General features: G+C 47.5%; 1 protein-coding gene across 1 annotated transcript; it reads right to left on the reverse strand.

Annotated features, from left to right (window-relative positions):
• Positions 1-34: 34 nt before the first annotated feature.
• PXMP4 (peroxisomal membrane protein 4) lies at positions 35-13,032 on the reverse strand. Its single transcript, XM_067707846.1, has 4 exons — positions 12,825-13,032; positions 8,850-8,912; positions 4,595-4,793; positions 35-1,051 (listed from the first exon to the last, which is right to left on the reverse strand). The coding sequence occupies exons 1-4, from the start codon at positions 12,935-12,937 to the stop codon at positions 788-790; spliced, it is 639 nt and encodes a 212-aa protein (XP_067563947.1). The 5' UTR covers positions 12,938-13,032; the 3' UTR covers positions 35-787.
• Between the last annotated feature and the right edge of the window lie 764 nt (positions 13,033-13,796).

Here is a 13,796-nt window from a genome sequence, read left to right on the forward strand (position 1 = left end):
TTGATGACTTACTACAAGAAAAAAGAATGTAAAATATCTCATAACTTTTACATTTATTACATGTTAAAATGATAATATTTTAGAAATACTGGGTTAAAAGATATGATTAAGGTTAATCTCACCTGCTTCTTGCCCCCCCACTTTTTTTTTGGCCACACCCCACGACTTGTGGGATCTTAGTTCCCCAACCAGGGATTGAACCCGTGCCCTCGGCAGTGAAAGCTCGGAGTCCTAACCACTGGTATGTGGCTACTAAAAAAATTTCAATCACGTATATGACTCACATCGTGTTTCTATTGGACAGTGGAAACGCTAGAGCTTCTCCAGTAGAACACCTAAGATGAGGAACTGCATATTTTCTAAAAACGCGTTTGCAACCCACTGCCCACCAGCCAGGAGCCCTCTGTTCCAGAAGAAGGGTCGGAAAACATACCCACCAGAAAGAGACTTCAGTGCCCTCCTCTGAGTGCGATGACCCCTGAGGCCCAGGGCGGGGTGTGACCTTCCCTGGTCTCACAGAGTCAGCAGCACAGCTGTCACCGCGCCCAAGGCTCCTCAGCCTGATCTGGCGGCTCGTTCCACCATTCAGGAGTACCTAATGGGGTCTGAAAACCAGTGCTTTCGCTTAGGCAGATGGAACCCCGGGCTAATAAAAGTTAGAGTCTGAGACCCCGGGTCTTGAAAAGGCCAGATCCCCTGGGATGATTCGCTGACGGAGCCAACCTCGAGCTGAGCCCGCTGATGGTGACTTGGGTGCGGGAGCCTCCATGAGCACCTTGGGGCCAAGTTACTCGGAGGGGCGCCTCTTGCTGTAGATGAGGAAGTCCGAGAGGTCGTGCCACACGTTGCTGTCCTCGTACAGGTAGGTCATGGAGGACTGCAGAGAGGGCTGCAGCGTGGGCCGGTGGTACTCGAAGAGCCACAGCATCAGCCCCCACATTATCCCGGTGAACAACGGGAACGGGTCCCACCTGGGCTCAGGGATGTAGCCCTTCCCCACGCCCAGGCGGCACAGGGCAAACAGGAGGCGTGACATCAGGTACATGTTGATCTGAGAGAGCGAATGACAGGGAGGTGGGGGTTACAGGTGGGCCCAGCCACCGGGAACCTTCTGCCACCCTGGGGCGCCGCCTGCGCGCCGGGTGACTTGAAACGGTTACGTAGCGGGCATTTAAATGTGACTGTTTATGGCTTTATTATTCTTTTTCATTAAAAAATCTGAAAAATGAATATATTTACATGGCTTGAAACTAAAAGGTAGCTCAACAACAAAAAACGCAATCCATAAAAGAAAAAAATTAATAAACTGGATTTCATCAAAACTCAGAATTTTTCCACTGTGAAAGCCCATGTGAAGAGGTAGAAAAGAAAAGCTAGACTGAGAGAAAATATTTACAAACACATATCTGACAAAAACTAGTACCTGGAATATATTTTTACAAACTCTCAAAACTCAACAGTGAAAAAAGAAACAATCCAGTTAGAAAATGGGCAAAAGACACAAGCAGTTATTTCACTGAAGAGGTTACACAGAAGGAAAACAGGCACATGTAAAAAGGTTCAATTTCACTAGGCATCAGGGACATGCAAATTAAAACCACAGTGAGATAGCACTATATACCTATCAAAATGTCTAAAATTTAAAATGTAATAAACCACATGCCAGCTAGGATGTGAAGAAACTGGATCACGCATATATTCCTGATAGGAATGTAAAACAGTACAATCACTCTGGAAATGCTTCAGCAGTTTCTTATGAAACTAAGTATGTATGGACCATATGACCCAGCAATTGCACTCCTGGGTATTTACCCCAGAAGTGAAAACTTACGTTCACCAAAAACACGTACAAGAATGTTCTGAGTAGCTGCATGCTTAATAGCCAAAGACTGGAAACAACCCAGATGTCCTTCAACAGGTATATCCATAACGTGGATGACATAACCACTCAGCAACGAAAAGGAATGAACAGCTAATACGTACAATAACTTGGATGAATTGCCAGGAAATGATGCTGAGTGAAAAAAGCCAATCCTCAAAGGTTACCTACTACAATGACTCCATTTATATAACATCTTTGTAAACTGAAGTATGGTTGATTTACAATGTTGTGTTTGTCTCAGGTGTACAGCAAAGTGATTCGGCTATACACACACACATACATATATATGTATATATATTCTTTTTCAGATTCTTTTCCATTAAAGGTCATTACAAGATATTGAATAGAGTTCCCTGTGCTATACAGTAGGTCCTTGTTGTTTATCTATTTTATACACAGTGTATCTGTTAATCCCAAACTCCTAATTTATGCCTCCCCCATCCCTTCCCCTTTGGCAACCATAAGTTTGTTTTCTATGTCTCTGAGTCTGTTTCTCTTTTGTAAATAAGTTCATTTGTATCATTTTTTTAGATTCCACATATAAGCGACATCATATGGTATTTGCCTTTCTCTGTCTGACTTATTTCACTTAGTATGATACCCTCTGGGTCCATCCATTTTGCTGCAAATGGCATTATTTCATTCTTTTTTATGGCTAAGTAATATTCCATTGTATATATAGATACCACATCTTCTTTATCCATTCATCTGTTGACAGACATTTAGGTTGCTTCCATGTCTTACAAATAGTGCTGCTATGAACACTGGGGTGAATGTATCTTTTCTAATTAGAGTTTTCGTCTTTTCCAGATATATACCCGGGAGTGGGATTGCTGGATCATATGGTAACTCTATTTTTAGTTTTTTAAGGAAACTCCATACTGACCTCCATAGTGGCTGCACCAATTTACATTCCCACCAACAGTGTAGGAAGGTTCCCTTTTCTCCACACCCTCTCCAGCATCTGTTATTTGTAGCTTTTTGGATGATGGCCATTCTGACTGGTGTGAAGTGATACCTCACTATAGTTTTGATTTGCATTTCTTTAATAATTAGTGAGCTTGAGCAGCTTTTCATGTGCCTGTTGGCCATCTGTATGCCTTCTTTGGAGAAATGTCTATCACATAACATTTTTGACATGACAACATTTTTGAAATGGAGGTCAGAGCAGCTGTTGCCAGGGGTCAGGGAAAGGAGGGGAGAGGGAAGGAGATGGGTGTGTCCAGGATTCCTAGACTTTGGAAGTTCACAGACAAGTGAAATTTCTATCAAAAAAACAAAATGGGGGAAACTTTCCCAAAATACAAAATGCTCATATCTTTAGATTCCACAATTCCATGTCTAGGAACTTATGGACAGACTAACATAAGTACAGGAAGATGTCTGAACAAAGATGTAGACCGCAGTGTGTGTGTGTGATGGCCAAAGGCTAAAGAGCCCCTAAATGTCCATCCAGAGGAGACTGAAATCAAGGCTGGTCCATCCCATCAGCAGAGGGCTCTACTGATGTTATAAAGGATAAGGGACTGACAAGGGAGGCCTCCAAGATACAATGTTACATGAAAAAAAACGTAGTATGATCTCATTGGTGGAAAACTCCTACTATGTACACTGACACAAGCACAGACACGTTCTGAAAGGCTATACAATACACAGTTAAAGTGACTGTCTATATGTATATCTATAACTGACTCACTTTGCTGTGCAGCAGAAACTAACACAACATTGTAAATCAACTATACTCCAATAAAAATTAATTTTAAAAAAGTGACTACCTCTGGACAGTGGCTGGACAGTTGGTGGGGGACAGGAACTTTCTTTCCAGTTTATTTTCTAATTTTATCATGATGTATCCTAAGCACCCCGAAGTGTGCCAGGCACATAGGGGGTGCTTAGTTTGCATTATTTAAAATGTGAAAATAAAATATTATTTTTATAATTTAAGAATATTTAAGGGCTTCCCTGGTGGCGCAGTAGTTGAGAGTCCACCTGCCGATGCAGGGGACACGGGTTCATGCCCCGGTCCGGGAAGATCCCACATGCCGCAGAGCGGCTGGGCCTGTGAGCCACGGCCGCTGAGCCTGCGCGTCCGGAGCCTGTGCTCCGCAATGGGAGAGGCCACAACAGTGAGAGGCCCGCGTACCGCAAAAAAAAAAAAAAAAAAAAAAAGAATATTTAAGAAATTTGAGGAAGGCAAATTGGAAAGACTGCCAACTTTCATATTGCCCAAGAAGGATGCTGAAACAGGAGCAGCAGCAACGATTAGCATTTAGTTTCATCACCTCATTAAAAAACAGAACTTTAACCCAGAAAAAAGGTCAAGTTACAGAATAAGAGACAATTCTTTGAATGTAGTAAGTTTTGTTTCATGAAAATCTTACTCCAGGGTCATGTTTTTTTCTCATGTCATTGCAGAGTGGTGTTTTGTGGTTTTGTTTTGTTTTTTTAAATCTTTGCCCCAGAGAGCTGCACACACACTGATTTTGGGAATCATGGAATTCCAACAAGGCACCTGGTTAACAGAGTGGGAAACTGAGGGGGAAGTGACCTTCCCAAGGTCACACAGGGACTGGTGAACCACAGACCCTCGTACATGGAAGGGAACCAAGAGCTTGTCTTCCTTGACTCCCATCCCCAACTCTATACCTGAATCCTGTCCCACGCTTCACCTCCACCCCTCTCCCCAACCCACATCCAGGAGAGGGCCTTTACCTGGCTGTTGATGTTATTGTTGTTTCCAAACACCAGGATGCCCCCAAGGAAGGCAGCCACGAATGAGTGCACCTGGTAGGTGTCGCCCTGGAGGTGGGACTGCAGGGCGCAGAGTCCCTTGTAAGTGAACACAAAGCTGGCCAGGTTCCAGGAGTGAGTGTACGTGGCCTGCAGGATAGCCCACAGCTTCTCCCGGAGGCTGCACAAACACAGGGAGCCACGGTGAGTGCAAGCCCAGCCGCCCCCAGGGCATTCACCCACCTGGCACGCAAAACTGACCCAGGCAAGGAGCTCATGGGCCGAAGCTCATTCAACCCTGGGCCTCTACGCTCCATGTCCTTGGGGCTGCTCCCTCACTGCATTCCAGCCTTGACTCCACGCCACCTCCTCCGAAAGGTCTTCCCTGACCACTCTACATAAAAGAATGCCCATCGTATTTTGTTCCCTTACCCAACTTTTCTTTTCTTTCATAGCTCTTATCACCACCTGACATTTATATACTTGCTTATTATCTCCCCCCACTCCCACCCCATCCCCGTGGAAGCTACCAGAGAGTGGTGTCTACATCTGGCTTGTTCATCCTCAGCCCCCAGTACAAGCCCTGGCACATAGTAGGTGCTCAATAAATATATTTTTTTGGAGTGAAGATGTGAAGAAATGAATGAGCGAGTGAGTATGTACTATGTGCTGGACCTGGGGATACAAGTCTGAGAAAAAAGAGATCTGCTTGCTGCCCTCATGAGGTTTATGATCTAATGGGAGAGGGAATTATGAAATGAATAATCACAACACAAAGGTCAAACTTTGACCTTGACAAGACATGATCCTGGGGTGTGAAGAATGAGGAGTCAGTGAGGTCAGGAAGGGAGAGGAGTTGCATCCATCCCAGGTGGTGGATCAGCACGTGCAAAGGTCCTGAGGAGGGACAGAGAATGGGGAGTACAGGAACAGAGAGAAACCATTAAGGCCTGAGCAGAAAATGTGTGGGGCAAAGGCTGTGGGGGAGGGGCGGGGCCATGCTAAGTTTTGTCTTTATCCTGAGAGAAGCCAACATTTAAGTAGGACAGATGATTTGATTTATCTTTAAAAAATCACTAGGGGGCAGTGAGGAGAACCAGGGAGAGGAGCAGAGTGTATTCTGGGAGATCAGTTCAGGGCCGGCAAATGCAAGGACTCTCAAGGCTGGAGAAGGACCTTGAAGTGTGTCTTCTGGGACCTGTGGAAGTCTGCCAGGTGAGTGGGGAGAGCCAGGAGTCAGGTGGTTCTCACCCCATAGGAACATGGGCCCAGCGCTGACAGTTCTAAGACAAGCTGGATTTCCCACTTGTCAAGTGTTGGCACTAATCCTCCCTTCAAAATGTTTCTAGAATCTGAACACCCCTCACCTCCACTGCCACCATCAAGGTCTGGGCCACCAGTTACTCAACTGGATTATTGCCACAGTCTCCTACTTTACACCTACTTCTGCCCTTGACCCCTAGCAGCAAACTCTTCACTCTCTCACTATTAAGAGATAAGTCAAAGAGTGGCATTTCCCTATACAAATTCTTACAACAATTTCCTGTTTCACTTAAAGGAAAAGCCAAACTCCTCTCTATGACCTAAAGCTGGACAGGATGGGCCTTGGTTACCCCTGTGACCTTCCTTTCTTTGTTTTCTCCCCTGCAATCCCTCTGCTGCAGCCTCCTCAAACTCACCAGGCATGATCCCACCTCAGGACCCTTGCACTGGCTGTTCCCTTGGCCTGAAACACTCTTTCCCTTGATACCCACTTGGCCAACTCTTCCATCTCCTTCAAGTCTTTACTCGAATGTCATTTTCTCACTGAGGCCTTCCCTATTTAGTTCTGCAGCCTGCCCCTCCTCCAGCACTCTGGATCCCCTTTCCCTCTTTCCCTGCTCTAATATTTCTTTCCCACAGCCCATACAATCTTCTAACATACCATATACTTTCCTTATTATGTTTATTTTCTGCTATTCCTTGCTAGAATGCAAGCTTTACAAGGGAAGTGATCATTCTCTGTTTTTTTTCACCGCTGTATCCCCAGCACCTAAAAACAGTGTCTGGGGGCTTCCCTGGTGGCACAGTGGTTGAGAATCTGCCTGCCAATGCAGGGGACATGGGTTCCAGCCCTGGTCCAGGAAGATCCCACATGCTGCGGAGCAACTAAGCCCGTGTGCCACAACTACCAAATCTGCGCTCTAGAGACTGCGAGCCACAACTACTGAGCCAGCATGCCAAAACTACTGAAGCCTGGGCACCCTAGAGCCCGCGCTCCACCACAAAAGAAGCCACCGCAATGAGAAGCCTGTGCACCGCAACGAAGAGTAGCCCCTGCTTGCCGCAGCTAGAGAAAGCCCACACGCAGTGGGGCCAAAAATAAATAAATAAAAATAAATAAATTCATTAAAAGAATAATAATAATCTTTGAGTGTCTGGCAGATGGTCAATAAATATTTACTGAATGAATGAGTTCAATTAAAAAAATGATTCGAAAAAAATGATTCAGAGGACAAAAACTAAAACAAAAATAAATTTAAAAAAGGAAAAATACAGGGCTTCCCTGGTGGTGCAGTGGTTGAGAGTCCACCTGCCGATGCAGAGGACACGGGTTCGTGCCCCGGTCCGGGAAGATCCCACATGCCGCAGAGCGGCTGGGCCCGTGAGCCATGGCCGCTGAGCCTGCACGTCCGGAGCCTGTGCTCTGTGGTGGGAGAGGCCACAACGGTGAGAGGCCCGCGTACCGCAAAAAAAAAAAAAAAAAAAAAAAAAAGGAAAAATACAGGGCTTCCCTGGTGACGCAGTGGTTAAGAATCCGCCTGTCAATGCAGGGGACACAGGTTTGAGCCCTGGTCGGGGAAGATCCCACATGCCGTGGAGCAACTAAGCCTGTGCGCCACAACTACTAAGCCTGTGCTCTAGAGCCCACGAGCCACAGCTACTGAGCCCACGTGCTGCATCCACTGAAGCCTGCCCGCTCTAGAGCCTGTACCCTGCAACAAGAAAAGCCACTGGATGAGAAGCGCGCACCCTGCAACGAAGGGTAGCTCCCACTCGCCGCAACTAGAGAAAGCCTGTGTGCAGCAACGAAGACCCAACACAGCCAAAAATTATAAATAAATATAAATAAATAAATAAATAGGAAAAATACATAAAGAAAGTCCCTTACAGGGACTTCCCTGGTGGTCCAGTGGTTAAGACTCCATGCTTCCACTGCAGGGGACGCAGGTTTGATCCCTGGTGGGGGAACTAAAATCCTGCATGCTGTGCAGCACGGCCAAAAAAAAAAAAAAAAAGTAGAAAAAAATCTTGCAAGCTGGATTTGAGTAGTAGGGTGTCCATGTGTGATTCTTTTTTTTTTTGTTCTGGTTGTGCCAGGTCTTAGCTGTGGCAGGCGGGCTCCTTAGTTGCAGCATGTGTGCTCCTCAGTTGTGGTTCATGGGCTCCTTAGTTGTGGCCCGCAGGCTCCTTAGTTGCAGCTCACTGGCTCCTTAGTTGTGGCACATGTGCTCCTTAGTTGCAGCCTGCAGCCTCCTTAGTTGTGGCATGCAAACTCTTAGTTGCGGCATGCACGTGGGATCTAGTTCCCTGACCAGAGACTGAACCTGCATCCTCTACATTGGAAGGCGGATTCTTAACCACTGAGCCACTAGGGAAGTCCCCCATGTGTGATTCTTATAAGCTCCAGATGAGGCTACATACATTAAAAACTAGACCACAAAGTGATTTCTGAGAAGTTTCTTGAGGGAAGTTATAGGAGATCAGAGGAAGGCCAGGAAGTCTGAACAAGGGCAGAAGGTAGGTCATGAACAGTTTTCCTGAAAAAGTCATCCTCAGAGAACTGGTATGGGTTACTAGGAAGGAAATAAAGGTGGAGTGGAAGAGGAAAGGGCATTCCTGGCGGGCGGTACTGCATGAGAAACGTAAGGAGGTAGAACCACATGCGGCACATGAATGAATGGCAGTGAGTCTTGGTGCCAAGGGCACCCCAGGGTGGACGTGGGGGAGTAGGGGGGATGTCCCTGAGGTCAGGCTGCAGAGGTCCTTGAAGGCCACACCTGGAAGCTGGGCTTCTCTGGAGGACAGCGAGGAGCCAGGGGAATTTTCGAGATGGGATAATAGAATCAGACTTGTGCTTTAGGAGGTGGTGGTGCAGACAGGTTAGACCCAGCTAGGAAGCTACTGCAACAGTCCTGGCACTGAGGGGTGGCCACATTCTCTCCCAGTTTGAAGGGTGTGCAGAGGTGATGGGTACCTGCCACTCCGGAAGAGAAAGGTCATGACCAGTGCGTGAGGGGCCCGGACTTTGGCTCCATAGCTGTAGAAACAAAAGAAAACAGTTACTACAGCACCACTGAATCATAGTTTCTTTCTGACTCCCTGTGCCCCCTCCCCATCCCTAATCCTGACATCATTTGGAGAGGGAAAAAATAATGCTGGCTTTCAAGTTAGATCTGGGTTCAAAGTGGATAGTACAGGGACTTCCCTGGCAGTCCAGTGGTTAAGACTCCGCACTTCCAATGCAGGCAGTGCGGGTTCGAACCCTGGTGGGGGAACTAAGATCCCGCATGCCACGCGGTGTGGCCAAAAAAAAAAAAAACAAACCAAAGTGGGTAGTACGAAGGAAATAATATTTGGTGCCAAAGCCCTGCCCTGTTGTGCTGTATACACTTGGATAAATCATTTAACATCTCTGAGCCTCCCTTCTCCCATCAGTTAAAGTATTCTCCATTTCAGAGTTGCTTCTGGCAGTTAAGGACATAGCACATGTAAAAGTTCCTAATTCAACCAATATTAGTGTCTCTGCCTTTCTTTTTCTTCTTTATTGGACTTCCCCTCACCCCACCAAGTTCTCCTGCCGTCTGGCCCCAATCTTACCAGGCTACAAGGTCTAAAAATCTTTGGCAGCCTCCTTGAGACAACTGTCATGAGTCCCATATTGTTTTCATATGAGTATCTGTGAGGCTTGCTTGAAACAGCAGAAGACTGGGAGCAAACATGTGTCCATCCACAGGGGGCTACTGGGTAAACAAATAATGGACCCAGCAGTCAGTGGCATGAATACCGCACAGTTGTACAAGAACGAGGTGGCTCTATACGTGCTCTATGCTTGGTTAGAGCAAGGTGTGTAAACTTCTAAAAAAGTTCTAGCTTTTTATGCCTTTTGTGAATATGCTACTTAATTTTCAAAAAATAAGTCAAATAAAAAATGTGATCAAGTGACAGCAGTGTTACTGTAGTGGTGGCCACACTGAATGGCTTATTTTCACAATGCCTAGCTGTGGGCAGGGCCCTCATCCTGGCCCCAGCAAGCTCTCTGCCCCACCTCCTCCAAAGTCATGTCTCTTTCCCCTGAATAAAGAGACCCTCGGCCTCCTCCAGCTGGCCAGGGCTAGAAGGGTCCTTCCTTATACCACAGACACAAGCAGAACAATGCCCCCAACTCCCTACATCTGCTTGGCCCCCTGCCCAAACTCCTCAAACTCAGGTGGGAGCCACTTAGTACCACCCACAGGATCACTCTGCATCTTGAAAAATGGGATGCCCCAGATTAAAAAGGAGTTAAAGGATATGCAGGTACAGTGTGATATCCTGGAAGATCCTGGTCTAGACAAACTTGCTATAGAGGACATCTGGGGGACAGCTGGAACAATTTGTCTATCAACTGGACAGCAGTCAACGTTATAGGATTATGATTAATTTATTAAATGTAATCATGATCATCTAGCCATATAGGAAAATACTCTTATTTTCAGAGATGCACATTGATATATTTAGGAGTGGAGCATCAAAATGAGTTACATTTCACACAGTTCATACGTCTCAGTTCTCAGTCATCCAAGACAAACAGCACATTCTTTTCCACCTCCAGGCCTTTGTTCAAACCATTCCCTCTGCCTGAGATGCCCTTCTCATCCCCAGCAAATTCCAGCTCAGCCTTCAAAACGGCACCATCACCTCCTCTGTAAAGCACTCCTGATCATCTGGTATTGCCATGGTAATTTAAACATCAGTCTCCCCACTTTGACTCCAGGTCCTTACAGATGGGCCTGGGCCCACTGATATCATCTCAGGGCCCACCCCACCCTGGTCTCACCAAAGCATGACTGATATGATCTGGCCAGACCCAGGGGGAACCACCTTCTTCCTGACTCTGGGCGCCCATGGAAGCCAAGAGCCTGGCATTGAGATCAGGTATCCTTGGGTTTGAATCCTGGCTCCGACCCTGACTAAGTGACTTGACCATGAGCAACGAATCTTCCTCTCTGAGCCACAGTCTTCTCATCCAGAAAATGGGGACAATGGCAATTCCTACCTTGCACATTCATTCATTCAGTAAATATTTGAGGGCCTACTATGTACCAGGTACTAGGAATATAGCAAGGAACAAAATAGATTAAACTTTCTGTCCTCATTGTTGCAGCAAAAATAGAAATTAGACTTTTCTGATAGACAAGGAAAATAAAGTAACAATGAACAGCCTGGGGAAACAGCATAAACAGGCCTGAAAGAGTTAATCAATCCTAGTTTTATTTTAACTGCTACTAATCTGTAATGTCTGTAACTAGATTTGTCCTTCACAAAGCTAACCTCTAACATTCTCTGACACTATGTGAATCACATCCTGTACCTATCACTCCCTTACTCTGTGTGAATTACACCCTGCCCCTAACACTCTCTGATCCCGTGTGAATTACATTATCCACCCGGTATTTATACTCCCTGCTCTCCCTTGTAGCAAATCAACCCTTGTAATGTCTGCATTTCAGAAAGAAGGTTGCAGGCCAACAACCCAGAGGCCAACAGACCCAATTACCAAACAGACCCAATTACCAGGCTGCCTGAGGCCAGCTGTGACTGTTTGGAAATAATGCAAGAAGATAAATGCAAGACCTTAATTACTTTGAGCCTTATCACCTACCAGACCACCAGTCCCGGCTATGTAACCTTGCCCTATTCCCCAGAGACGGGGAGCACAGTTCTTGAGGTGCTAGCCGGCTGTGTTTCCCATTTGCCTGGCAAAGAATAAAGCTTCTTCTTTTCCTCCAAATCTCTGTCTCTGTTTCTGTTTGGCCTTGGTGCACAGAGAGCCAAGATTTTTGACATCACCATGAAGCTCACTTTCCAGTGAGAAAGACGGTAGAAAAACAGGATACATAAGTGAACTACTTAGTGTCAGATGGTGGTAAGTATTATGGAGAAAAATTCAGTAGGGAAGGAGGTGGGAAGTTCAGGGATGGCTTCATTGAGGAGGTGACAATCAGAGGCCTGAACAAGGTGAAGGAGTGAGCCAGTCAGACATCCATGTGAATAGAACAATAATTACAGCAGCCAACAGTTATATACATACCAGGCACTGTGCTAAGCATTTCACACATACTGACTCAAGCCTCCGACAGTATAAGTACTATTATCAGCCCCATTTTATAGAAATTGAGGCTTAGAGAGGCTAAACGACTTGCTCAAGATCACGCAGGTAAGGGGCACCAGGATTCAAACCAAGGTGGTCACATCCACACAACCATGCCATGCTGCCACTAAAATGCCAGCTTCAACAGCAGGCAGATCTTCCGTTTGTTCTCTGATGCGTCCCCAGTTCTGGCACAGTAGGCTCTCAATAAATGAAAGCTGTTATGCATGAAGTTTAAAGGAGGCTGAGCTCCCGTCCTGGCACCAGCCAGGGGAAATGACCCCAAGACCTCTTCTGCAGGTCTTCAATTTGCTCAGCAAATATTTGCAGCTTCATTTACATCACGACTGAGGCTTATCAGGAGTCCCCTGTGCCAGAAAGGACTTACAAAAGAGAACTGAGAAGCGGGATGAAAGCCCACGCGCAGCTTAATGGAGGGAGCACAGAGAGGCAGGGCCGCCGGCTGGCTAGAGGCCAGAGTCCAGCTTCCCATTAGACCCAAGGGCACACAGCGGCGGGAGAGGGGAAACTGGGCCCAAATGAAGGGAGACAGGGGCTGCATGGGAGGCAGTCAAGGCAAGAGGTCCAGGTTGCAAAGCACGGAAGACCCAGAAACAGCGTAGTGGGAGCCCCGGCTCAGAAGGCGCTCGGAACCCCAAATCCAGCGCCCACTGCGCCGACACTGGACACCGAGAGACCTAGGGACACACTAAGACTACTCAGGGGCGCACAGCGCGGCGGCGCCGGCCCTGGAACCCGCTTCTCCGACCCCATCAGATCGATCCCTCAGCCCCTGCCCCGCCCCACCGCCCGACTTACACAGCCCCGTTCCGGAAGCCCTTAAGCATGGACAACGCTGCGTGGTAGCGGCGCTTGCGCAACAGTGCGTTGATCGCAAGGAGCAGAGCCCGCAGCTGCGGCGGGGCGGCCATAGCGCGGGCGGCGCGCGGGGTGGCGGGCACCGAGCAGGACGCCCGCCCTGACAGCTCCGGGTTCCTCCTGCACAACCCTCAAGCGCCGGACAGTGCCGGGCAGCGCAGCCGCGTCTTTGCGCCCATAAGATGCGTCCGCTGTCACTCATACAAGGAGAGCCAATCACAGGACTCACTCATCTCACCAGGGGAATGGGACGCAAGCACACTCCCGAATAGCGGTCTGATTGGAAGAGAGGGAGAGCTTGTAATCAGTCACAGCGGGCTCCGCCCGATTCGACCTAAAGAAGGTTAGAAACATGCTCCTGGATTTGTCCAATCAGAAAGTATGTTTCTCTCGGGTTTGGAGAGAGGTGTGTCACCTGTGAGCTTGGAAGGAAGTTTCCTGAAAGAGGAGCCGCCCTCCCTAGAGCTGGGATGGTGGCACTGCGGGGAGCCAGGCCTTATCTTTACACATGACAGTTCTGATTGGTTAACATTGATCATAGCGATCTTCTCAGACCATAAATGACTTGGCACCCTTTGGGTTTCCATTTATTCTTAAAAATCAAACTCCTTCCCACGGCCCGCCAAGAGAAGACTCTGTATGATCAGGCTCCTGCTTCCCTCTCTAAGCTCACTCCCCCACTCTCCCCTCCTCCCGTCACTTGCCTCCTAGGTCACTCCTCTCCAGCAAAACTAGCCTCCTTGCTGTTCCTCGAGCGTGACGCTCCTGCCTCAGCGCCTTTGCACTTCTAGTTCCCTGCCTAGTACGCGTCACCCCAAGTTCTTCCGATAGCTGGCTCCTTCTCAACCTTCAGGTTTCAGCTGAAATGCCACCTCCTCAGAGAGGTCTTCCCAGATATCCATCTAAAGTAGT

The sequence above is a fragment of the Pseudorca crassidens genome, chromosome 15, assembly GCF_039906515.1.
Source record: "Pseudorca crassidens isolate mPseCra1 chromosome 15, mPseCra1.hap1, whole genome shotgun sequence".
Classification (NCBI taxonomy): domain Eukaryota; kingdom Metazoa; phylum Chordata; class Mammalia; order Artiodactyla; family Delphinidae; genus Pseudorca; species Pseudorca crassidens.